The 25390-nt window shown below is 41.7% G+C and overlaps 1 protein-coding gene across 2 annotated transcripts in view; it reads left to right on the top strand.

Moving 5' to 3' along the window:
* COL5A1 (collagen type V alpha 1 chain) overlaps window positions 1-25390 on the top strand; it is a 287140-nt gene that overhangs the window by 107324 nt on the left and 154426 nt on the right. For both annotated transcript variants that reach the window (XM_077468431.1, XM_077468424.1), the window contains exons 7-12: window positions 802-1062; window positions 4998-5168; window positions 7800-7859; window positions 13866-13907; window positions 15610-15672; window positions 20790-20864. In XM_077468431.1, the coding sequence (XP_077324557.1) occupies window positions 802-1062; window positions 4998-5168; window positions 7800-7859; window positions 13866-13907; window positions 15610-15672; window positions 20790-20864 (672 nt within the window). The remainder of the gene's footprint in view (window positions 1-801; window positions 1063-4997; window positions 5169-7799; window positions 7860-13865; window positions 13908-15609; window positions 15673-20789; window positions 20865-25390) is intronic.

The raw sequence follows: 25390 nt of genomic DNA, 5'->3' as shown, positions 1-25390 counted from the left end.
TTTACTGAAATCATGCTTGAATCACATTATAAAAAGTCAAGTTTTGTAGCTATAAACAGAATTCACTCTGGCCAGAATTCAGAGCTTATCTGAGTGTCTGACAAAAGTCAAAAATTATAAGTTGAAACACATTCCTGCTGCTATGAAACAGCAGTTATCCTGAGATTTACATGAGCTATGATACTTTTATAAAATTTAGGTAGACAATCTACAGAGCCAACATCATGTGCACACTGGGGCTGAAAAGCTGTACTAATGTGTTGTAAAAAAGCGCAGAGTGCACGTTGGGTTTGATTTACTAAAGAGAAATAGGCTGTTTACTTTGTAGGAAATTTTCAGTTGGCTTAGTGAACATGGTGAAACGTCACATGCAAGGAAAATAAAATAAAAAACAGTATGTTTTAATGTAAGTGGATGATGAAAGCCAGTATCTGGATCGAGATTGGACCGATTCTGCTAGGACCAGGCAAATTGCGATCCATTTATGGCCATTCCTGCTTGAGAAAAGTCAATTTAATGATCAGCTTCTCTCGAAGGGGAATATTGGAAAATTTTCATTCAGTCAGCAGCTGCAGGCAGCGCTAAAGTGTATTCTGACAGTGGAGGAGTCCTGCTGTCAGAATACAATAACACAATGAGGAGTATTCCTCCATCCACCTCGCCAGAGTGGATGGGGAAATCCGTTTTGTTTTATTTTTTTTTCTCTTTTTGAAGAATGCTGGCTGGTGAAAAAATACATTTTTCCCATTACCAGCCTTGGATTGCAGAAGAATATTGCCTTAATGTTTCTCTTCCTTTTAGGAGACCCCGGCACCCACAGAAGAACCAGTTGTAATTACTGAAGCAGCAAGAGTCAGTATTGAAGAGAAAACTGAAGCCAACCCCAACCCAACAACATATGACTATAACTACGGTGTGCATGAGGATTACTACTCCCCACAACCCGACGAAGACACAAGCTACACTGAGCTGGATGAAAGAGAGGAAGGGACCAATGTGGATGAAGGCTCCATTGACAGAACTGTCGAGGTCATCACCAGCACTGTGACCGCAGTCAACAACGTAAGTGTGTCTGTCGCAACTGTGCGTCTCATCAATTCAGCATGTTTGGCGACTGCATAGCTATATTCACCCATTGTTCATATACAAAATATAATCATCACATATATCACACACCAAGGGAGGGAAACTGAAAATCGTGGTCGGAATCAGTTCTAAATTAACACATAAAATAAACTTAAATTTCATATTAAGCCAATTCACAGGAACTAGCAAGACGTCTTTTGTCACTGAAAATAATCATCTAGATTTTCCATTCAAGCCTATTTACTGCAACTTAAGGGTCAGTCCCCCCTCCCGCCCCCCCCCAGCATGGATATTTTCCCTATCCAAATAATGGTTTCAGCCTTCTCTTTAATGTATAATTAAAAAAAGAAAAATAGTCAAGCTGTGAGAGAGTGATCCTACTTGCTACTGTAGATGGGGGTGGAGATAGAAACTTCTATGGGGAAATCTCACAATTGTGAAAGGTCCAGAGACACAAATTTCATCAATGTGGGAGGGGCTGTGACACAAACGACTGCAGGAAAATCTCACCCTTCTGGGAAGGGCAGAGATGCAAATTTCCAAGGGTTCTTAGGAGATATGTAAAGCGGAACTTTACTGATAACAACTTGATAAAAAATAATGTTCTTTAGCAAGAAACATTTATTCCACATTTAATAATTATGCTACCAAAATGAGTGTGTGCTGTAAATTGCCTCCAGAATTGGTCTTGTTTCTTCCTGCTGGAAGCTACTAATTTGCTGAAGCCCACATTTACATCCCGGAATGTTGGAAGTACAAACTTGTCACATTTAGTTGTGTCCTCAACCAAACTGTCAAACCATCAAATGAGTAGCATCAAAAGTGACCACATGTGCAGCACCACGGCAGTCGTAAGAGCAAACAGAAGCAGCTTCCTTGGCTGTAAAGGATAGGAGGGTTTAATGCCGCCTTTTTTTTTTTTTTTTTATAAATTCTTTTTATTTGTTTTAAAAGAGAAAATTACAGAACAGAGCCTTGGGGCATTCCCCGGCTCGAAAACAATACAACACAGCAGGTAAGGCATAACATCTAAAAAACTATCAGCCTAACCCATAGAACATACATCAACCAAACCCCGTAGCTTGCTGCTAAAATTGACAGGAGTAATGTAATTCCCAGTGATCAACTTAAGCTTAGTGATGCACTACAGGCAGTCTACAAACGAAGGTCTACAAGTGGGTATCAATTTGACACTTGGGCAGCACAAACGCCACCCTAGACAAAGCTTATTAGAGGAGTTGTCTACTGAGTAGATTGGGTTGACAATCCAACAGTGTTGACTTGCTCCACAACCGTTGTCTCAGACTCTAATGCCGCTTTAAGGCTGTCAGCAAATCGGCCTCTACAAACTTAGCAGTGCTAAAAATAGAGAGCATCTGAGCATGTGCAGAGCAGGGTGACACACATTTTAAACAGTATAGGCACTTGTTTTTAGGCCCCTATCACACTGGGGCGGTGGGTGCGTCCGCAGTAAAGCGCCGCTATTTTTAGCTGCGCTTTACCGTCAAATTCGCGGCGCTATTCGGCTGCCAACGGGGCACTTTTACCCCCCCCCGCGCTATCGGCCATGAAAGGGTTAAAACCACCGCAAAGAGCTGCTGCAGCAGCGCTATGTCGGTGGTATAGCCGCGCTGCCCCATTGATTTCAGTGGGCAGGAGCGGTAAAGGAGCAGTGTATACACCGCTCCAAAGGTGCTACTAGCAGGACTTTTTTTAGGGTCCTGCCAGCGCACCGCTCCAGTGTGAAAACACTTGGGCAGTGTGAAAGTGGCTCTTTCGGGGCGCTTTGCAGGCGCTATTTTTAGCATTATAGCTCCTGCAAAGCGCCCCAGTGTTAAAGGGGTCTTAATGTTTTACATTACTATACCGGCAAAAGGGGTCAGCCTGAAGTGATCTAGCAGAACTTAATTTTCTGACTAAAGTTCCACTTTAAATCCATCAATGTTACCCAAAACTGAAGCTTTCCTTTTACAGTCACACACATTGTGTGAGGCGGGGATTTTGTAAAATCTTTACATGATCATACAGCTGTTTCATCAACTTTGAAGGTACATTTGGCTCAGTTCACTAGAACATAAGGCATGCAATATGTTCAATACTGTGAGTTATTTTAAGCATTATTTTTCAGCTCACTGGGGGCATTATCACACAAATCAGAGTTAACTGCACACACATTTTTATTGATTTTTCACTTTAGAAGTCAATGCATGGGTTATTGATCGTGAAAATTATGGTAGTTTGAGGCTTTTAATAATGGTGTTTGGACAGCAGTAAGGCCGGGTTCACATTTGTGCGGCTGTTTCAAGCCTGGGGTCCGTAAGTTTCTTTTCACTGGGTCAGGCGCAATTCATGTCTGAATTTTTGCCTGATTTCGCACCTGAACCAGACCCAAAAACACACAGGACCCTTTCAGAAACCGTACCGCAGCTGCCCCAGACATGTGTGAACCTGGGCCAGATTAACATAGTGTCAGGAACCATGAAACAGACTGAGACAGAAGTACAATTAAATCACACTTGTTTATTAAATAAAAATAAAAAGGTAAATAGAAAAAGCGTAGTCAAGCATAGCCAGAGTCCAGTAGCCAGATCGGGTAGTCAGCCAGTCCAAAGTTCATAAACCAGATCGGATAATCATCCAGGCCAGAAGTCATGGATCCAAGGAGAGCAACCGCAAGCAGGATAAGAAGCCAGGTGGGATGTCAGCAAGCCAGTCTTGAAACAAACAGCAGGAGATGGTTCCTTGTGATGTGACCAACACGAAGGCAAATGAAAAAGTGAGCAGGAAGGCTTTAAATAGGCAGGTCAGACGAGCATCATCGGGAACAGCTGATAACTGTGGAAAGAGAAGAGAGCTGGCAATTAGCCGACAGCTGAGCGGCCAGCCCAGAGGAGGAAGGTCTAAGCCAGCCCTGACACATAGGGGCTATTGGAGCTGCAGCTCCAGGCCCCTACCTTAATATAGGCCCAGCAGGGACGGACTGATCATTTGGATACTGCACTGCATGAGACGCTCCTTGTACCTCCTGCAGCAAGGGGAATCTGAAAGTTGGGGGTGATCAGTGCGGCGGGCAATCACAAGCACCATCGCCACGACACCATCACCACTCCCTCTATGACTCTCCATGAAGCATCTGAAAGCCACTCCACCTCCTCTAGAGGGAGATCGGTGCTTGTAATTGCGCCCCCCCGTACTGATCACCCAAGACTGTCCATTAGATTCCCCCTGCTCTGCCCCCCCCCCCCCCCCCCCCGTGTATGTGGTACTGACACCTTCCACTGCTCCATTCTCCCAAAAAAGTATTGTGAAAAAAATTTAAAAAGTATAAAAAAACTCCAACAAATAATAAATGAAGAAAATAATTCAAAAATGTAATAAATAATTTAAAAAATGAAGGGCTCATTCACATGGGTTCTCTTGCGCATACAGTGTGAATTTTTCATTTTATTTATTTCCAGAAAAAGGCCCATCAAAATCCTCAGCACCAGGCCCATGATACTCTTAATCTGACCCTGGTGTGAACCAGTTCCATTGAGAGAAGGTCACACTCGCATGTTATGCGAATTGGATGCAGAAAAACCGCATCCAATTCGCACATATTTAAACCCAGCCTAAGTGTGTCTTTACTTTTCTAATGTAACCATGTATGTAGATTTATAGCCCATTCATCCATCTATGCTAATAATGTAAATGGGAACAGCCCCCCTTGCTTTGCTACTGTATTCTTGACAGCTAGCGTGGCCTGCTGTCAGAATACCCAAGCAGTGCCTGCACCCGATTGGAGGATTTTCCGACATGCTTCTTTTACTAAAGTTGAATGAACAAAAAATTTTTAGGAGAAAACACAAGAGATAAAACAAGAAATCGTAATTTGTCCATCTTGGTTAATTGTGGCTCTTCTCTCCTCTTAGGGTACATTGGTGAGTGGTGCAGGAAGCTCCAGACAGGAAGGAAATGTCGATGGTGACTTTACGGAGGAGACCATAGACACCTACGATCACTCTTATCCCGACCTGGACTACGATCTTGAGAAAAATGAAGATGATCTGAAAGAATCAGCTGTCATTGTGCCAGAGTACGAGGTAACTACAAGTTAGTCTTCCACTGAAAATATGCGCCATCACTGAATCGTCACTTAATGCATCTCCATTGCATCTGTGATCCCTGTGATATATGAGCAGAAATAAAGATCATGAGCGACACCTGCAGACTAGAAGGTGGCATTGCACTAGGTGAAAGTAAAATCAGAGCAGGAATGCATAATAATAAAATATTTGTTTACCAACCAATTCTTACTTTGTAATTGCCAAATTTTAGGGACATTTTTTTATTTAAAGCAATGAGCTCGCATATTTAGGAATGTCCTCCCTCCCCTCATTCAGAAAAAAAGTATTAACGCTTTTTTTTGGATTTGTGACTCGTGTATTTTATTTAAGTTGTGTGTGTGTGCCCTATATTGTAGCAGACATTTACCGATCGTCCAAAAATTTATGACCACCAGTCTTATATTGATTTGATCCCCCTTTTACCACAAAAACACACCTTTCTGCTGCCAAAATCATCTAGGCAAGTCAAGGCTTTGATTCCACTAGACCTCTGAAGGTATGTGCTGTGGTATCTGGCACCAAGCTGTCAGCAGCAGATCCTTCAAGTTCTGTAAGTTGTGAGGTGGGTCCTTCATGGATTGGACTTGTTTTTCCAGCACATCCCACAGATGCTTGATGGATTGAGATCTGGAGAATTTGGAGACCAGGTCAACACCTTTAGACTGGTTCTTGAAAAGACACAAGAGGGGGTCACCACTTAAGTGCAGTATTAGTGGGTATTTAATAGCATAAAATGAAAAGATAAATGCAAACTTACAAGGAAATGGTATTAAACCCAAGAAGCAAACATTTATTATATTGCAGCTTACCTATTCTTTTTCCACAAGTTTACCTATTATAAGATGTGATGGCTACATTCGTTTTTTTTTAAAGCCCTTTTTCCTTCTGTGACTGTCAAGTCAAGTCTGTTGTTTTCCAACAAAACAAGCCGCCCCCCTCCCCCCAGCATGGTGATGCTGCTCTCCCAAGGTGCTCATATGTTCCTTCATCCAGAGTGAGGAAACCCTAATATATACATTCAAATAATGCGTTGTGCTGTCATACATAACCTTATTTACATAAATTGCACAAAGTCTATCAATTGGAATAAAAGTGTAAAAAAAAGTAAAAACTAATTGTCCAAAATTCCAACTATAAATCCTTAAAGTTCAATTGGTGCAATCACCCAGTGCTCCCTACAGGATAGATAGGGCAAATATATCCGCTTATCAGATATTAAGACCTCCCAAGGTCTATATGCGCATCAGTGAGCATTCACCCCTCACTACAGGTGTAACCACCTTAGTTGTTCAGCCTACTTGATTCAATTCCAATGACATATCCCCCACAGCTATATCCTTCCAGGGAACTCCAGAGTCTGATTCAGATGGTTCAGCTGGAACTGGCCAAATTTCGGGAACCTGTGTACCCCCCCAGTCTGTTCAACAGAAAAGATCATTAGACTGGCCTTTGTTGAACAGTCCTGCTGGAACACCAGCATTCGATCAGAGCAAGCGGCCAAGAGCTGATCTATGTATTTTAATGGGGGGAGTCCCCGCTATCCAAATACAATAGTTCAGCGGAGGGGGGGGGAGATCCCTGTATCCCTGTATCCACATCTCTTGGTCCACCCACCCACTGGTATAACGAAAAGAAAACTCTGCGTGTATACCCTGATGCAGGCGGTATATTACTGGCCAGATCACCAGGTAAAAACAGAGAGGGAAAAAAAAAAGCATTAAAAAAAAAAAAATGAATACAGCCACCACATCTAATGATCAGTAAGCTGCAATACGTAACATTTTAATAAAGTTTTTTTTACCAGATTTTACAAAGCAGAGAGAAGACTCAACAGCAGAGTAGGACAACCAAGGTAGCAGCATTACATACTCCAACATATAGGCATTGTAGCAATATACAATGAGATCTTAGAGCCCCCATAGGGCACAGCATACAATATACAATTGCTTATATGTGGCAGATAACAACCTACTGACATAGAGGTAAGTATTGCAGAGGACTATGGGTCCTGCCCCTAACGTAGAAGAGAGATGAATGAAGAGACCGATAGGGAGGATGAGAACCAAGGAGAACACACTTTTTGGAATTATTTTATTATGCTGGTAGGTTAGTTTCTCTCTCTCTCTCTCTCTCTCTCTCTCTCTCTCTCTCTCTCGCTCCAGTATGGTGTAAACTGCATCTCACCGTGGATGTGGCGTGGTAGGGGAGCAAGGAGACAGCCAAGTCTGTGCTATAAGTTTATGAGCAAGGAAAAGCACATGTATTAGTATCAATTTAATAAAAGTTTGTACATCGTCTTCAGGTATAATACACAGGGACGCTACTCTAGGATCAAAAGGTAGTGACACAGAGCATAGTTCCTGAATAGTTTAAAAGACGCTAGATCTATACCTGTATCATTTAGGACAGCACTATAGATTACATTTTAGGTTTTGGGTTTAATACTACTTTAAAGACATGTATGTGAAAGAGAATGGACCAAGTAGAGATTGAGTCTTAACGCTTATGTCAATTGCACTGTAAATAATTTTTTTTCGGACAGTAAGACAGGCCTTGAGATTTATTGTTACACTTGCTATCTGTATGACATCAGAGTGTATTTTGCAGATTTCTGGAGGTGCTCGGGGTGAGAAGGGACAGAAAGGGGAGCCAGCAATCATTGAACCTGTAAGTCTCCTACTTATTTCTTTTTTTTTTTTTTAAGTGCATAATAACTAAAATAATATTTACTAACCTGGCAACTTGTTTCAAAAGGAGTCCATACACGCCATTCTGGTGCAGTTATGCATGTGTGCTGCGGTAAAGCAGCCTGTTCATTTGAAGGGGTTGCCTTATTGCACTAAAACGCACCAATAAGGTGCATGTACCATTTCTGGTAGAACTCTGCAATGCAGTACACATTAGTCTTTTTCGGCAAGATGCATAAATGTTCTCATCTAAGCTGGCTGCACACATTCTGGTTGTACATTGTCCTTTAGGTTTGCCAAAAAAAGTAGGTATTGCCAGTGCCCACCATAACAATCTATTCAATTTACATCCAGTCAGGTATGCCCTTATACTGCATAGTTTGTTGGTACAATAGGAATGTCTTAAGACAGAATGTTGAGTATTCCTACTGATTTTGTTCAAATTATAGTATGTAAAGTGAAAATATTTTAAAGCCTGTTTTTATATTGACAACATTGTAGATTCACAATGAATATACAGTGACAGACAAAAATATTATACATTATTATTATATTATATTATTATTATATATTTTTATAGAATATAATATATTACAACTCACAATTTTTATTTTATGTTGGGTTTTTGCTGGAATTGATTGGGCTACACACACAAATAGCACCCTCTTTTGGTCAGTGTAGGTCAGGGATATGCAATTAGCGGACCTCCAGCTGTTGCAGAACTACAAGTCCCATGAGGCATAGCAAGACTCTGATAGCCACATGCATGACACTAAGAGGCAGAGGAATGATGGGACTTGTAGTTTTGCAACAGCTGGAGGTCTACTAATTGCATATTTCAGGTATAGGTAATGCTCCTGTATTAAAGATGAAGTTGCACATCTGGTCAATACCTATTTTTGCCATGTCTTTGCAGGCGCTTTGGCAGTGGTGCCCATTCATTTCAATGGGCAGGAGCAGTGGAGGAGATGTGTATACACCGCTCCTCCACCGCCCCAAAGATGCTGCTTGCAGGACCTTTTTTTAACATCCTGCCAGCGCAGCGCCCCGGGGTGAAAGCATTTGGGCTTTCACACTGGGACTGCAGGGGAGGCGTTTTAAAGGTGGTATTTTTAGCCCAAAAGCACCTGAAAAACGCCTCCGTGTGAAAGGGGTGTAACCTGATAAAAAAAAGAACGCCAGAACAGTTGCAAAGTTCTGCAGTACTGAAGAAAAAAGTGGGGGATTTGCATCTCTTTGGTAATGATGATGTTAAACCCATATTGACGACCCCTCGACCCCCCCATACACATAACCCTACCACACCAATGTAAACATTCTACTCCTGTTTGTATGTCAATAGTTTTCCCAGATGTCTGAAAATCCAAACAGCATCAGGAGAAGTATAAATATTGGCCAGGGCCCCAGATGTTTTTCTTGTGATTAGACATTGCATTCACTTAGGAGATGGTCTCAGTGTTCACTGCAACTACGAGCATCTTCAAGTGATTGTTCTACAAGATGTCGGAGGTCCGAAATTCTCAGGGATCCTAGTCAAGCCTAGAACTTCATTATTGAGAAGCGAAATAAGTCCAAAATACATACCTCCACTGATGAAGTTCTATTAATCTTGACCTTTTTCAGAAAAGCGAATCTGCGATGTGTTTGGTTGCTACTTGAGAAACATTATGAAATTCATTTGAGATGTTTTTGATACATTTGACCCAATCCAACTCCATCCAGTCCAAGTAAAAATGCCAGTTTGTAAAACTCATTTACAAACTGGCATTGTTTCCCATAATGCTGAATAAAAAAATAGGTCATTAAAGTGTACATATACTGTAGATAATTAATTAATTTTTTTTTTTTTAGTTTTGGGATACAGTAGTGAATGGTTAAAATGCACAGCACTTTGTCAACTTAACAGCTGTCCCCATTGGAAGATAGACCCTAATTTCTTGTTTAGGCGATCACTTAAAGTGGTTGTAAACCCTTACAAACCACTTTGACCTACAGGTAAACCTAATTAAGGCTTACCTGTAGGTCCAAGAAATATCTCCTAAACCTACACGGTTTAGGAGATGTTTGCCGAAAGACAGGCACCGCTGTCAGGCACTGAGTGCGCCGCTGTTAACGGCGATGTGCCGGCTCCTGTACGCATGCGTGGGAGTGACGTCATCGCGGCTCCGTCAAATGACAGCGCCGGAGCAGCGAGACCCACCAAGAAGGTTGGAGGCTCTGTACACAAGGTGACAGCGGTGACTTCGCTGGCTCCTGTGTCAGGTAAGTGACACATAATGGACTTACTATGCGATGCGATGGGATGCATAGTAGTCCATTATGCTTTACCTTTGCAGGGAATCAAAGAGGAAGTAAACTCATCAGGGTTTACTTCCTCTTTAAGTTATAGAAGTTATTCAAAATCTGGTGCAGCTGTGCATGGTAGCCAAATCAGCTTCTCATTTCAGCTTCTTCAATTAAGCTTTGCCAATAAAAAATGAAAGCTGATTGGCTTCTATGCAGAGCTGCACCATATTTCTCACTCTCCAGTTATATTAAATCGATCCCAAAGAATTTTCAAACCATTTCCTTTGCTCTAGGTTGGCTGTACACAGCCCAGTAAACAGAAACACAGAAAGAGGTAGACCATCTCACCAGAATGTACAGGCTCCGGCCTTCTTTTTGTTCATGGGTAACAGGAAGTGGCAGGTAGCAAAAGAAGAAAGTGGAAGTGTCGCTCTTCTTCTTCTTCTTTTTTTTTTTTTTGCTTTGCTAACCTCAGATACGCTGACAGGTGGTAAAAATCTCAGTTGCACTACTTCACCACCAACCGCAGCTATCAAATCGTATGAAGTGCAGCCTTCTACAGTATATACCACAGAGGCCACGGCAGTCATAGATGGACCTGTGGTGGGGTTATGGATGTTAACCTCCTCGCGCCCGCCCTATAGCCGAATTACGGCCGTAGAGCAGGCGCGTTCGTCCGGGTGGCCGTCCCTGGACGGCCTGATGTTTACTTCCGCAATGCGCGCCGCCGCGGGCGCGCATCGCGGAAGTTCTGTGTTCGCCGTGTCCCCCGGGGACAGGCAAACACAGATCGCTGTAAACGGCCAATCACAGCGGCCGTTTACAGCGTGATCGGCGTGTCCAATGGGAGATGATCTCATATGTAAACATATGAGATCATCTCGCAGCGCCGCTCTCCTTCCTCGCACAGACAGTGCGAGAGGGGAGAGATGAACGGCTGCAGCGGCAGCCGTTCTGATTCTGGAAAAAAAAAAAATTAAAAAAATGAAATAAAAAGTGCCATCCGCCCCCAGCAGTGCCATCCGCCCCCAGCAGTGCCATCCGCCCCCAGCAGTGCTATCTGCCCCAGTGCCATCCACCCCAGTGCTACCTGCCCCCAGTGCCATCCACCCCAGTGCTACCTGCCCCCAGTGCCATCCACCCCAGTGCTACCTGCCCCTAGTGCCATCCACCCCAGTGCTACCTGCCCCTAGTGCCATCCACCCCAGTGCTACCTGCCCCCAGTGCCATCCACCCCAGTGCTACCTGCCCCCAGTGCCATCCACCCCAGTGCTACCTGCCCCCAGTGCCATCCACCCCAGTGCCACCTGCCGTCAGTGCCACCTGCCCCCAGTGCCACCTGCCCCCAGTGCCACCTGCCCCCAGTGCCACCTGCCGTCAGTGCCACGTGTCATCAGTGCCACATAGTGCCATCTGTCATCAGTGCCACGTATCAGTGCCATTTGTCATCAGTGCCACCTGTCAGTGTCACGTGCCATCTGTTGTCAGTGTCACGTGTCATCAATGCCACTTATCAGTGCCATCTGTCATCAGTGTCACGCGTCATCGGTGCCATGTATTAGTGCCATCTGTCATCGGTGGCACATATTAGTGCCACGTATTAGTGCCATCTGTCATCGGTGCCACGTTTCAGTGCCACGTGTCATCAGTGCCACGTATTAGTGCCACGTGTCATCAGTGCCACGTATAAGTGCCACGCGTCATCAGTGCCACATATTAGTGCCATCTGTCATCAGTGCCACATATTAGTGCCATCTGTCATCAGTGCCACCTGTCATCATTGCCACGTATCAGTGCCATCTGTCATCAGTGTCACGTGTCATTGTCCTGGTGCTTCAAAAGTGTAATAAATAGTCAACAAGTTAGATGTGTAATTTATGTTCCTAGAACACATGATGGCGCTACCTGCATGTTGGGCCTCTCTATGTGGCCAGGCTGTGAAAAAGTCCCACACATGTGGTATTGTAATACTCAGGAGGAGTAGCAGAATTTTTTGGGGGGTGTCATTTGTGGTATACACATGCCACGTGAGAGAAATAACCTATTACAATGACAATTTTGTGGAGAAAAAAAAAAAAATGAAAAATCTTAATTTTGCAAAGAATTGTGGGAAAAAAATGACAACATCAAAAAGCTCACTATACCTCTTACTAAATACCTTGGAATGTCTACTTTCCAAAAAGGGGTCATTTGGTGGGTATTTGTACTTTCCTGACTTGTTTGGGTCACAAGAAGCGAGATAGGCCACCAGTACATCAGATGTGATCAATTTTGTGCGATTCGCACCACAGCTTGTAGACTCTCTAACTTTCACAAAGACCAAATAATATCCACTAATTTGGGTTATTTTTACCAAAGACATGTAGCAGTATAAATTGTGACCAAAATTTATGAAGAAAAATTAATAATTTGCATAATTCTGTCACAGAAACAAAGAAATATGCGTTTTTTTTCAAAATTTTCGGTCTTTTTTCATTTATAGCGCAAAAAATAAAAACCCCAGAGGTGATCAAATACCACCAAAAGAAAGCTCTATTTGTGGGAAAAAAAGGACAAAAAATTCATTTGGGTACAGTGTTGCATGACTGAGTAATTGTCATTCAAATTGTGAGAGCACCGAAAGCTGAAAATTGGTCTGGGCAGGAAGGTGTTTAAGTGCCCTGTAAGCAAGTGGTTAAAGAAGATACAGCATGTTTCAGTTATACACAAAAGGGTTTCCTTATAATGGCATTTTATAACAGCACACGGATAAAAACTTGCTCTTTGAAACTTCCTAATAAAGGTTGCTGGTTACATCTCAAAGTTTCCACAAACATTTGAGGGATATTTTAAGACAGTGCAGAGTGTAATGATTAAGTGCGCAGGGCTTTAGAAAAGAGCCAATTAGGGAAGATCCACTTTATCCCTCACTTTCCAAGGCTAATATACGTCCATCCACTGCTTATACAAGTGTTGGTTCTCAGCGGACTCCTCCAGGATGGCACTGATAAACGAAACATGGGTGTTTATATCCATGACTTACAGCTTTACCATAACAGCAGCTTGCTGTTTTTTATTAAAAAAGGATTGAGGCCTAAGCTGAACAGGATCACAGCAGATGAATGAGGAGTTGAAGTCTGTAGCAAATTTGTGGAACTGGGCAATTAGATTTCGTGATTGTAGTGATCTGACTACCAATGAATAATTACCAATTGTTCGCTGTTGGTTGCAGCAGTGTGAAAACTGTCATTGCTCTTTGTAATACTTACGGAATAAGCTAATAAATGTCCTATCTTGTGTATGCACATTGTGGAGCAGATTGGTTTATGTCTGCGGTATGTGGAACGGGGAAGCTGCAGGTTTCCGCACTGTGTGTGAATACTAATCTGAACGCTGAGATTTGTGCATGTTTCTCTTTGGTACACTGCAGTATAATACACAGCAGGAAATAATCTGCTTTACATCAACGTTTCAGAGTGACTGACTTGTCTTATCCCCTCTTCCCATCGCTTTGTACAACCCTGAAAATCGACTAATCTCATAATTACAATGCAGATTGTCATAGCGGTCCCAAAGATGCTAATAATAGAGATTTTGGCTTAGGGGGGCTTATAGAAGAAAACTACTTCAAGATGTCATCAGTGAGGCAGATGGGGGGTGGGGGGTAGTGGTGCACCTGTGATGAACCTGTGTCACTTATGTCTTGATTTTTCCATTCCAGGGAATGCTGATTGAAGGCCCACCCGGTCCAGAGGGCCCAGCAGTAAGTTTCTTTGTTCCCGTGTTTTACTATCCTACATAGTTTACACATAAAATACCAGGACTACATTCTCAACACAGAAATGATTTACATGTCATGACTTCCATCCAAACCACAAGAGGTTTTTTTCCTCAGCAGGACAACATTGCAAACTATTCTCCCATGTCCCCTGTATGGCCATTTGTATATCCATAACTGTGGAGCTGTTTTAGCCAAGATTTAGCCGTAAAAATTGAACTATTTATTTAAATGTCCATCCCGGGGCCATTGGTGCATAAAAGTGATACAGCTTTACTATAGGCCATTTGTCCAGCTGTTCATCCATAATGTATGGCCCCGTTATAACTGTTATTTATCCAAATGCCCATCCAGAGCCATTGGTTTATAGCAGAGCTCTTGTACACATGGTCGGACATTCCGACAACAAAATCCATCGGATTTTGTCCGAAACTTGTGTTGCATACACACGGTCGGACAAAGTTGGCGGAAAATCCAATCGTACGTAACGTGATGACGTTATTTTGTTACGACGGGACTACGTTCAGGCTAGTAGCCAATAGCTTTGGTCTAGGAATTTGATCTGAGCATGCGTGGCACTTTGTCCGATCGGAATTCTCTACACACAATCGGACAAAGTCCGATCGGATCATGTTGTCGGGAAGTTTTATAGCCCGGCTCTAAAACTTTGTCCGTCAGATATTCCGAGCCCACACACAGTCGGATTATCCGACAACACGGTCCGATCGGACATTTTCCGTCGGAATGTCCGACCGTGTGTACAAGGGCTAACAGCTAAAATATAGAGCCATTTAACCAACTTTCCATCCAGGGCTGATGGTTTATACCAAAGATACATCTAAAATATAGAACCATGTATTCAACTGTCCTTTCAGAACTGCTTTATAACCCTAAATATATAGTCATTCATCCAAGTGCTCATACAGAACCACTGGTTAATGAATCAGACATAGCCTATATTTAGAACCATTTAACTAACTTTCCATCCATACCCATTGGTTAATAGCCTAGATAAAGCCTAAATATTGATTCAACAGTTCATCCAAAGCTCTTGGCACAGACGCAGCTTAAATTTAGAGCCATTTATCCCACTGACCACTTGCAGCCTCTGGCTACAAACCCCTATACAGCTTAAATGTAGAGCAATTTATTTAACTGTCCATCCAGAACTTATGGTTTTATAGCCCAGATACAGCCTAAATCATAGCGATTTATCCAATTACCTATCACAAACTATGTTCAAGAGCTCAGGCTCAAATATAGATCCAATTATCCAATTGTTTATCCAAAACTTCTAGTTGACAGTGCATATAAATATAGAGTGATTTTTCAATCCACCCATGGAGATGCTATTGTTTATAGCCCTCAGAAAGTCTAAATATATAATACATTTTTAACTGTCCACATAGAACCCTTGGTTAATAGCCTAAATACATCCTGATTATAGATTCATTTTTCAGCTGTCCACCCAAAACCTATGATCTTTAGTTCAGATACAACCTCAGTATGCAGCAAGTTTTAACTGTTCAACAGTTGATCTGACTTACTGTATGCAGATGTCCCTCTAGTAAGTTTTTGATGATTCCGCAATACCACTTACTAATGGAGGTTCTTTGTTCCTGTGTCAGAGATTTTGTTCTAATTAATCTTATCATAATGAATAATATTTTTTTTTGCTTTCCTGAAGGGTTATCCTGGTCCTCCTGGAACCTCAGGTCCCCCTGGTCCATCTGGTGATCCTGGTGAGAGGGTATGTACGAACCTGACATTGTGTTACGAGTATATTTACTAGAAAGTAAAGGAGCAGAACCTGGCCAGTCAGTACACCTAGAATGGCAATTTTGGATGGCCTATAAAAGTTACCCATTGCTTTTATATTTCTCTGGAATGCTAGCGGTGAGTTGTCTGCTTCAACTCTCCTCAAAGTCACATCCAGAGTCCCAGAGATATTACAACCTAAAGGGTGTGTCGGCTGATAGAGCAACTATGTCAGAGAAGGAGCCTTCAGCAGGAAAGAAAGCTAATGAGGGGCTTCTTCCTTCTGATCACTACTGTATGTGCAGGATACACAATGGTAAAATATTTAATGTACATCACATTTATGTCATACATCTCTGGTAATACACCACAATATGTGGTCCTGCCATAGTATTCAGAGCTAGGTGTGGCTGGTTAGAATGGAGAATTATAAACTTTAGTATTTTATATATATATATATATATATATATATATATATATATATATATATAATATTCCAATTACCGTAAGTGCAATGTGCAGTGAGCCTGGCAATCAAAGTCACTTTTTCTAAATTTTATTGGATGTTTTAGGTAAAATTCCCACCCCCTTGCTCTCTAATTTCTGAAATTCTCAATGTTCACATGGAAAAACTTTGAAATTCACAAATACACGTCACACTTTGCCTACCACTACAGGTGCAGATGGTAGGAACACTGAGATTAGGTGTCTGTTCCTCTTCACCCTTTAATTGAAGAAACGGGGAACCCATTTCTGTGTAACACATATTTGTGTAATAGCAGTGATACAATGTAACAAACCGAGTGTCAGGATAATAATTTGCCTTCGGCAACTTGGGCAACATCCTGATTCAGTGAGGAGAGATGACGGCCATACAGGAGATGAACTATGTTAGTTTTCCCAGTAGAGCTTAGCAGAAACAAATGACATCATCTGTTACTACTTCTCCATCTGGATTTTATTATAAGAGCTAGAGTTGCTTGCAGGGCGGTTCCACTTCTCTGTAAGCCAAAGCCGGGAGACTCTGGGGAATTGTAGAATGAGACGTCAGAAGTCATGAAAATTATGTAACCCCTTCCTGAACACAATGAGTTCACTCTGCCAATGAGAGGTCATTTTGTGTGCGTGTAGTTATTCATACATATATATATATATATATATATATATATATAATGCCCATCGGTATTAACAATTTGGGGAAGTGTCAAAATGGTAAAATTATGTAATGTAACAGACAATGAAACAGTAGGTGGGAAGGTCTTGCCCACACGAGTGATAACGAGCAAGTCCTATTTATACAAAGGAGCAGTCATCCACACAGGTGAGAGAATAGACTGGGGCCAATGATGACAGATTGGGTAGCTGAGAAAGTAGGGTTTGTTATTAGTGTTTACATGAGTATAATCCAATAAATCAGGGGTCTCAAACTAGCGGCCCTCCAGCTGTTGCAAAACTACAAGTCCCATGAGGCCCTGCAATCCTGACAGTTACAAGCATGACACCCACAGGCAGAGGCATGATGGGACTTGTAGTTTTGCAACAGCTGGAGGGCCACCAGTTTGAGACCCCTGCAATAAATGTTTTCTGGCGCAGTTTAAAGTGCAAAGGCTATTCTCTAAATGGTATAGCTGACGTTACCCATCAGATTTTGTCTTTTGCGATACCAGACGGCAGTACTCGCATATCTGGTTTGCTGTGATTTATAGTATGTGGCACATAGTCACTCCACTGCAAACAAAACAAAAAACTAAAATAAAAACAGACCTGTACATCCATATCCAATAAACATCCAACCACTGTATGCTATCTGCCAGGCTCCTTTCTCCTGAATGGATATCATGCACTACTCTTTGAGCTAACAACAGATGATGTCAGCTTGGGATGGTGAATGCTCAATGCAGGGATCTCTCATACCTTTCCCAGCTGTCTGTCCTGGCTACAATACACACAAACAAGAAACATTTTTATTCGGGGGGAGGGGCCAAGAACCACCCCCCCCCCACACACACCACCACCACCAGGTCCGCACTTACTTCAAGCAGATCGTAGGTGGCTTTGGCAGCTTCCCCTGCTTTTCCTCCCGGCCAATCCAGTCTCAAGACCTGCTTCCTGTCCTGATTGGCCAGGAGGAGAACCAGCAAGACAATAGCAAATGTCCTGTGCCCAACCTTTTTGAAGCCAATTAGAGCCTCAGGCTCCAATCATGTGCTTCAAAAAAAAAAACTTGTAGAAATCAATGGAGATTGGAGGCCGGCTCATAGAGATTAGGGAGGTGGCGCTCCTTATGGAACGGCTGCTGCTGATATGACATGCACCCAAAGTAGAGGCCAACCAATCACATTACCTCCTCTTGCTTCTTGCTACGCCTATGCTTTGTACACTAAGCTTTAAAGTGGAAGTAAACTCCCCTATCGTTTTCATCCACGGAAGCTGCCATCTTTGCCTCTGTTTAATCTTCAACTGCCACGGTGCTGCACATGTGATCCGTTATGACACCAGCCATTGGATGGTTTGACAGTTTGGTTGAGAGCACAGCCAATGTGCAGTTAGCATTCCCGGCATGCCGTTTTTTTGAAACTGTTTAAATCAATGGGTTTACTTCCACTTTAAGTCGGTCCATTTAATCCAGAAGGGTTGGCCTTTGTCACACTGTTTACTCCTTAACTGGCAGAAAACCACCTAAGCATGGATTGTTTTCATTCTATGTCAGCATCTTATGATCCATGTAAATGCACATTAACAGATATTCTTCTGCTGATTATTGCTGGACTACCTTGCCCCACACGTCTTTTCCCCATTTTTACTGGAAAACTCGGTGCTGTTCTTTTATAGACTGCCATATCTGCCCCAGACATCACTAGCAGCATCTAGGTACTCTACCCCTGCTAGCATAATCATGAGCACTTGGCTGAGCTGTGATTGCCATAGGGCAGTTGATTCACATTCACACCTGCGCAAGCAACTGTCCTGATTTTTAATATGCTCATTATTAACATACTTTTAGTCAATTTCTTCGTCTTCTCTTGGGTTGAATACTGGCTCCCCTGAAGAAGCCTTTGTAAAGGCGAAACATGTTGGGATATTTATGACCAGCTAACAAAGTTTTCGACCAAGTAGAATGATCAGACATGTATTTTTAACTCACAATTTGTATACTATGGTCTATGTACTTTTTGACCATTTTTTTATGGTATTCATTAAATAAATAATCTTTCTTTTAAGTCTGATTTTCTTTAAAAAAATATATATTTTCCGTACCTTTTTATTTTTTTTTATTAAATTGACTGGCACCGCGACAATCCCATCCCCCCAACACTCTCTTTTTAATCTATTAACATACTTAGTGATATTAGTACTACTGGAACTCCTAGTGTCCCCATTCCACCGCCTTCGCTCAAGCCCCCTTTCTAAGGCGGCTTACACAGTGAGCAGGGCAGATAGCCATACAGTAAGCTTAGAGTCACTGTGACTGCTGGAATTACCTGAAACACGTTTTTCTCATCGCTCCCTGTAAGTGTAAAGGAGCTTTACTTAGAATTCAATAAAACCGGTTATAGTTCTGGTTCACTCTGATCCTGTTTCTCTGTTCATAAGTTTTGGACCAGAGGTGTTTTTTTTTTGCTATGCATAGACTAAAATCAAGTTGCTGAGCAACAACCGTCTCAGGTCTGCTGTACCTCATTTCTCTCAAGTCTCTGCAATGATCCCGGCACATGGAACTCAGGGTCACTTGCTGCATATCCAGAGATAAATCGGGTTAATTTGCAAAGCAAAATAAGATGGATAAACTAACAAAGCAACAGAAGCTTTGCCTTATGCACAATCCTTTTAGCACCATTATTTTATTAAGATGACCATTAAGGCTATTAGGGTGTGTAAAATACTCACCCCCTGCGTGTCTGCTTAATAATGCACTTATGAAGTAATGATAAATCTGGAATATTACTATAGCCAGCAAATGCAAAGGCATTTTGATACTGATTAAAATTAAGTCACAGAAAGAGTCAAGGCAAAAAAAAAAAAGTAAGATTATATCTTGGACTAGATATTAGTTGGAATGTCTGCCCATCCCAAAATGATATTTCAGTTACAGATGGCAGGGCCGTCTTTAATATTAATTGGGCCCTGGGCAAAAAATTTCTTAGGGCCCTCCTCCCCCCCCCCCCCCCATGCAATTTCGCTCTCCACCTTCTCTGAGACATACAATAAATAGCAGCTAGACTTAAAATCAGTTTACCGTAACAGATCAGGCAGCGATTGGTTGCCAGAGGTTACAGCATATCATTACTGCTTACTGACTGGTTGCTAGAGGTTACAGCACTCCTTAAGGCTCACTGATTCGTTGCTAGAAGTTACAGCACATGATTTCTGCTGTTGATTGGTTGCTAGAGAATACTGTACAGTAATACTGCTCGCTGGTTGCTATAGGTTACAGAACATCATCTCCTCACTGCAGGGGGGCATGATATACATATGAATGCTGCCTTATATTTACATAGCAATGCTGTTGGCCTCAGCTATTTACATATGCATGTCACTGATATTTACATATGAATGACGGTTATTTACATGCAAACACAGGGTCTGCAGGTGAGTCATATGTACACAACAATAGATCAGAGCTGGGCAGCATTAGTAGCAGCACTTCGCACAGATATTGAAACACAACACATGACTAAAACCTCAATGGACAAGGGAATGTAAACTGGGATAGTTGGCAAGTATGAGGCAGCTGCTTTGGGCCCCACAACAATTACAGGGCCCAGGGAAGCTGCCCCTTTTGCCCTGCCTTAAAGACGGCCCTGACAGATGGGTAAAAGTATTTTAAACAGTCACTGTCTTTTTAGATGTCTTGAAGTCTGTCTCATTGTGGTGGCTCACTACTCTTGCTGCATTCTTTATGACATGAAGTAAATGTTAATTTGCAAAGGGGAGAGTTAGAGATATGGCAGCAGATAGTGTCTGAGCTGGGGACTTTGATAAAGAGGCTTCTGTAGTGGAGTACCTGAATTGTTTATAAGCCATGAGTCATATAAAAAGATATAATATTATTGAAATGTAAAAAAGTTGTTAATTTATTGGTGACCTGAATATCCTTTCACCCTGCAGGGACCACCTGGCCGAGCAGGACTTCCTGGAGCTGACGGTTTAGCAGGACCTCCCGGTACCATGCTTATGCTGCCTGTAAGTACATTGAGTATCTCTATATTTTCGAGCCCACGAGGAGCATGTTATAAGAATACGTCATCTATGTAATGAGTGCTCTACTTTAGCATAACTAGGAGCATAATAGGGTGTTTTTGAAAACATCTCAAATCTGAACTTGTACTTGTGATGGTAGACTGAACTCCACAAGTGGCTTGAAAGCCTAAATTCAGCAACTTACTAGCATGGGGCAGAGCAAACAAACATGCTCTGTTCTGCACTTAATATTTTCTCTATAAAGAGATGCTGCAAGATACAATGGCAACATTTTGACTTCTTTTATTTTGGAAGTTTTTTTGGCATTAAATTAACAAATAGTATTATGTTGGCATGATTATTCATGTTCTTGTTAACAGTGTACAGTGGTCTGTGCATATTAGCCATAACAGACCACATGGCTGTTATAGGGCCTGAAGTTGGAGAGGGTCCATTAGGGAGGCTGTTAAGAAAAATAAACTGTGAAGTTCCCAGTAAAGAAGGACTGAATTTACAATGTTGGGATCCAACCAGATACCGGACTGGTAGCTGGCTCAGCCTTTCAGCGTGCCGCTGAGATCCTGAACCAACCACCCCTACCCCTTCCACAGCCTGGCACTCTAGTGAGCACTAGAGGGGCAGCACAGAGGGTCGACCACTGACAGTCTCTGTGCTGAGATCGGACATGAAAACTGAGTGATCAGCCGGTCACTGACAGTCTCTGTGCTGAGATCGGACATGAAAACTGAGCGATCAGTCAGCCACTGACAGTCTCTGTGCTTAGATCGGACATGAAAACTGAGCGATCATTCGGTCACTGACAGTCTCTGTGCTGAGATCGGACATGAAAACTGAGCCACAGATCAGCTGACGAGGGGCAACTGCAGCCCTATAGGTGAGTATGTATTTTTTTTTTTTTTTACCTCCTTCACGTCGTCTTTAAGCCTAATGCAGTTAAACATTCCAGAGTTTCTCCCCTGCTGAAATCCTAAAGAACAGCTGAGGTTTGTATCTGTACAAAAATCTGAGAGTTAATAGATGTTTGTATTACAATTATAGATACATTGTGTGAAAAAGAATCAATAATGCGGTCATAATATAAAATATCATTATGTTTATTATTATTACTATTATTGCCACTACAAGTATATATATTTTTTTTCAAAGCTCTGGTCCTTAGTAGTCTGATGCCGCGTACACACAATCGGAATTCTCGTCGGGAAAAAGCTCTGATGGTTTTTCCGACGGAATTCGGCTCAAGCTGTCTTGCCTACACACGGTCCCATCAAATTCCGATCGTTTATAACGCGGTGACGTACAACACGTACGACGGGACTAGGAAAAGGAAGTTCAATAGCCTGTAGCCAATAGCTTCTGTCTCGTAGTTGAATCTGAGCATGCGTGATTTTTGGCGTGTCGGAATTGCATGCACACGATCGGAATTACCGATAGAACGTTTTTCCGTCGGGAAAATTGAGAACATGCGATTAATTTTTGGCTGGCGGAACAGCTAAATTCCGATGGAGCATACACACGGTCGCATTTTTAAATGAAAAGCTCTCATCGGTCTTTTTCTGGCCAGAATTCCGATCGTGTGTACGCGGCAGGACTGTTCTGCTGCCATTCTTTGTTTTAGCTGCTACAGATAGAAGAATTAGGCGGTGGTGGGTCTTATCAAAATTTTACCATGGGGCCCTATGATTTATAATTAAGCTACTGGGTTAGTTGTGAAACCATTGGACTGAAGAGTTGAGGTGGAGTAAAGCAATGGATTAGCTGAAAGTTTTTCCCATTTTGTAAACATTGCTGCTTGTGCCGATTGAATGTGATGGTTCCAAAGGTAGGTGATGCTTACCAAACCCACAGTGAGGGTTGGATGTGTTAGCTGATTAAATAGACATGAAAATCAAATCTTTATTTAAACACGTGCTAGCAAAGAATCAATGGACAACTTCATAGACATCTGTGGCACCGGCCATCAGTACAGCGTTGCTGTAGATATTGGGGTAGAGTCCATGGTGGTTTGGTCTGGTTATGGGTCCGGGGGCCTTGGCAATTGAGATGAAGATGGGTGACAAATTTTTATGTTTCAATTGTTGTCAATATTGTGCTAATGGTGTCCCTGTGGGTCATCTGCATAACAGTTGGCAGCTTCCATACACCGAAGGATTACCGCAATCGCCTCCGGTTGTAAAGGCAATATAGATGTGGAATTAAAGTGCTGCTACCCCAAACTATTTGAGTCTCTAAAATTAAGTTTATTTCCAACATTAATTACCGTAGGTACAAAGTCCAACGTTAGAAAGGTATAGGTAGATATGGCGCTCCCCTCTATATGCTCAAAAGACTATGTGTTGAGAGGCGAAATCTATTATCTATAAAGTGGCAAAATTAATTGCATCAAGAATGTGAACAGTGTCCTGTCCACTAAAAATAAATCCTAATTATTTAGTGAACTAAAACCTTACGTGACCACATAAACTACAATAAGATAAAAATCATTTAAACTACAATGAAGTAAAAATCATTTGATTTAAGTGTTAGAACCCCTGTGTGGTGTGGGATACTAGAGCCCCTGCGTAGTGTTTAATTCCACTAGTTGGAAAAAGGTGTGCATTCAAGAGGTGTCAGTATAAAAAAAACACCATACCATATGTACTTGTGAGGGAAAAAAAAAATGAATATCTAATACAATTTAAGTGAAAGTGATTTGTGCCCAAAACAAATATATATATATATATATATATATATATATATATATATCTATATATATATATATATATATATGCAATACATTTATCCACTGATATACCCGGACTCAAAATGTATATTACTTCTAGTTACAATATAAAATGTCCATAAAAACTACTGGGATAAATGAAAATTACCTAAAGTATAGCAAAGTGATTGGTGCTCTTATTCTCTGAAGACAGGAACCCGGTGCGATTTTCGTGCAAGTAATGGATTTGCACTCACCAGATCCCCTGCCCCTTGCTGGGGTACAAGCGCCTTCACAGTGTGAGCCCCTGTGTTGCTTTGCGGTGCTTATCCAGATGCTTTCGCTTTTCTCAGCACAAATTCATTCGTGGGAAGGTAAATAAGAAAGGGAAATGTCCATAGTGTAGTATTTTAAAAAGAATCCAGTTTATTAATAAGAAAATGACTCACAATATTGTTGTGTTAAAAAACGCCACACACAAAAGAAACCTCCGTTTGCTGCAGTCCTGAGAGAGCGTCTGTGTTCGTCCTATGGCCACGCCCAACGCGTTTCGTCATCAGACGTCATCCGGAGCGGCCATTTTGGTTAGTGGACAGGACACTGTTCACATTCTTGATTTAATTAATTTTGCCACTTTATAGATAATAGATTTCCCTCTCAACATATAGTCTTTTGAGCATATAGAGGGGAGCGCCATATCTACCTATACCTTTCTAACATTTTATTCCAACCAGATCGGTCGGAAATACTTGGTAGTGGCAGCCCCCCTTCATTTATATACATATTTTCTCCATAGCGCCAACCTATCTTTCTCCTTTACAAAGTCCAACGTGTTTCAGGGGTCAAACATCACCCCTTCATCAGAGCTTAGGGAGATATGGTATCAAAATGTGAGAGCTCAAGAAGAGACTTGTGATTTGATATCATTGTGTTTACACAGCAATAGGGAAACATTCAGCAACTGGTTTCCTTTCTTGTCCTTTCTTTTATCAAGCCTGTCCCTAGCAGCACTACCTTTGTGATTACACATTCTGTGCTTTTCACAATAGCTGCCAATAAATCCTTTTTTAATTTTTATTTTTATTTTTTTTTATTCAGTTAAACCAGTAAATTGCCCAGATCTATTTGGTTGCATGTTGTGATTATAAACTGGTAAAGATTGCCACAAAAGTCCCCGCTGTGTGTTCAACATTAGGGTGGCATAAATTGGTGATGAAAATGGTTGGATTTAGCATACAATGGCTATAGAAAATAAACATTTCCCTTTAAAATAATCAGATTTTGTTGCTTTGTAGCCTGAAATGAAGACACAGTTTTATTTCAAAAATATAAAATATAATCACTACTATAAAGGGCTAATTTTAGTTTTTTTTAACCCCATTATGTTACTGGCCGATTAATCGATTATAAAAATAGTAATCGATTAATTTCATAATCGATTAGTTGTCGATTAATCTATTAGTTGTTTCAGCCCTACATTTTATTCATTCAACCTTTTTTAATACAGATATTTTTTTTTTTAGCACACAAATAATATAGTGTATAATGTGGCCCTCTGAAAATACTGAAAATATTGGACACCCCCTTCTCTATAGGTACTGCTTGAGCCACAAGGGGGAGTTATGAGTCAAATTCTGCTTCAGCCAAGTCTGCATCACCTTGACAAGTTCTGGTCCCTGGAGAAAAACTGTAAGCCCTTGTACACGCGGTCGGACATTCCGACAACAAAATCCGACGGATTTTGTTCCGAAACTTGTGTTGCATACACACGGTCGGACAAAGTTGTCAGAAAATCCGATCGTACGTAACG

The sequence above is a fragment of the Lithobates pipiens genome, unplaced genomic scaffold (assembly GCF_037356315.1).
Source record: "Lithobates pipiens isolate NorthernLeopardFrog02 unplaced genomic scaffold, aLitPip1_a1.2 Scaffold_11, whole genome shotgun sequence".
Taxonomy (NCBI): Eukaryota; Metazoa; Chordata; class Amphibia; order Anura; family Ranidae; genus Lithobates; species Lithobates pipiens.
This window is presented reverse-complemented; position numbering and strand designations above follow the sequence as displayed.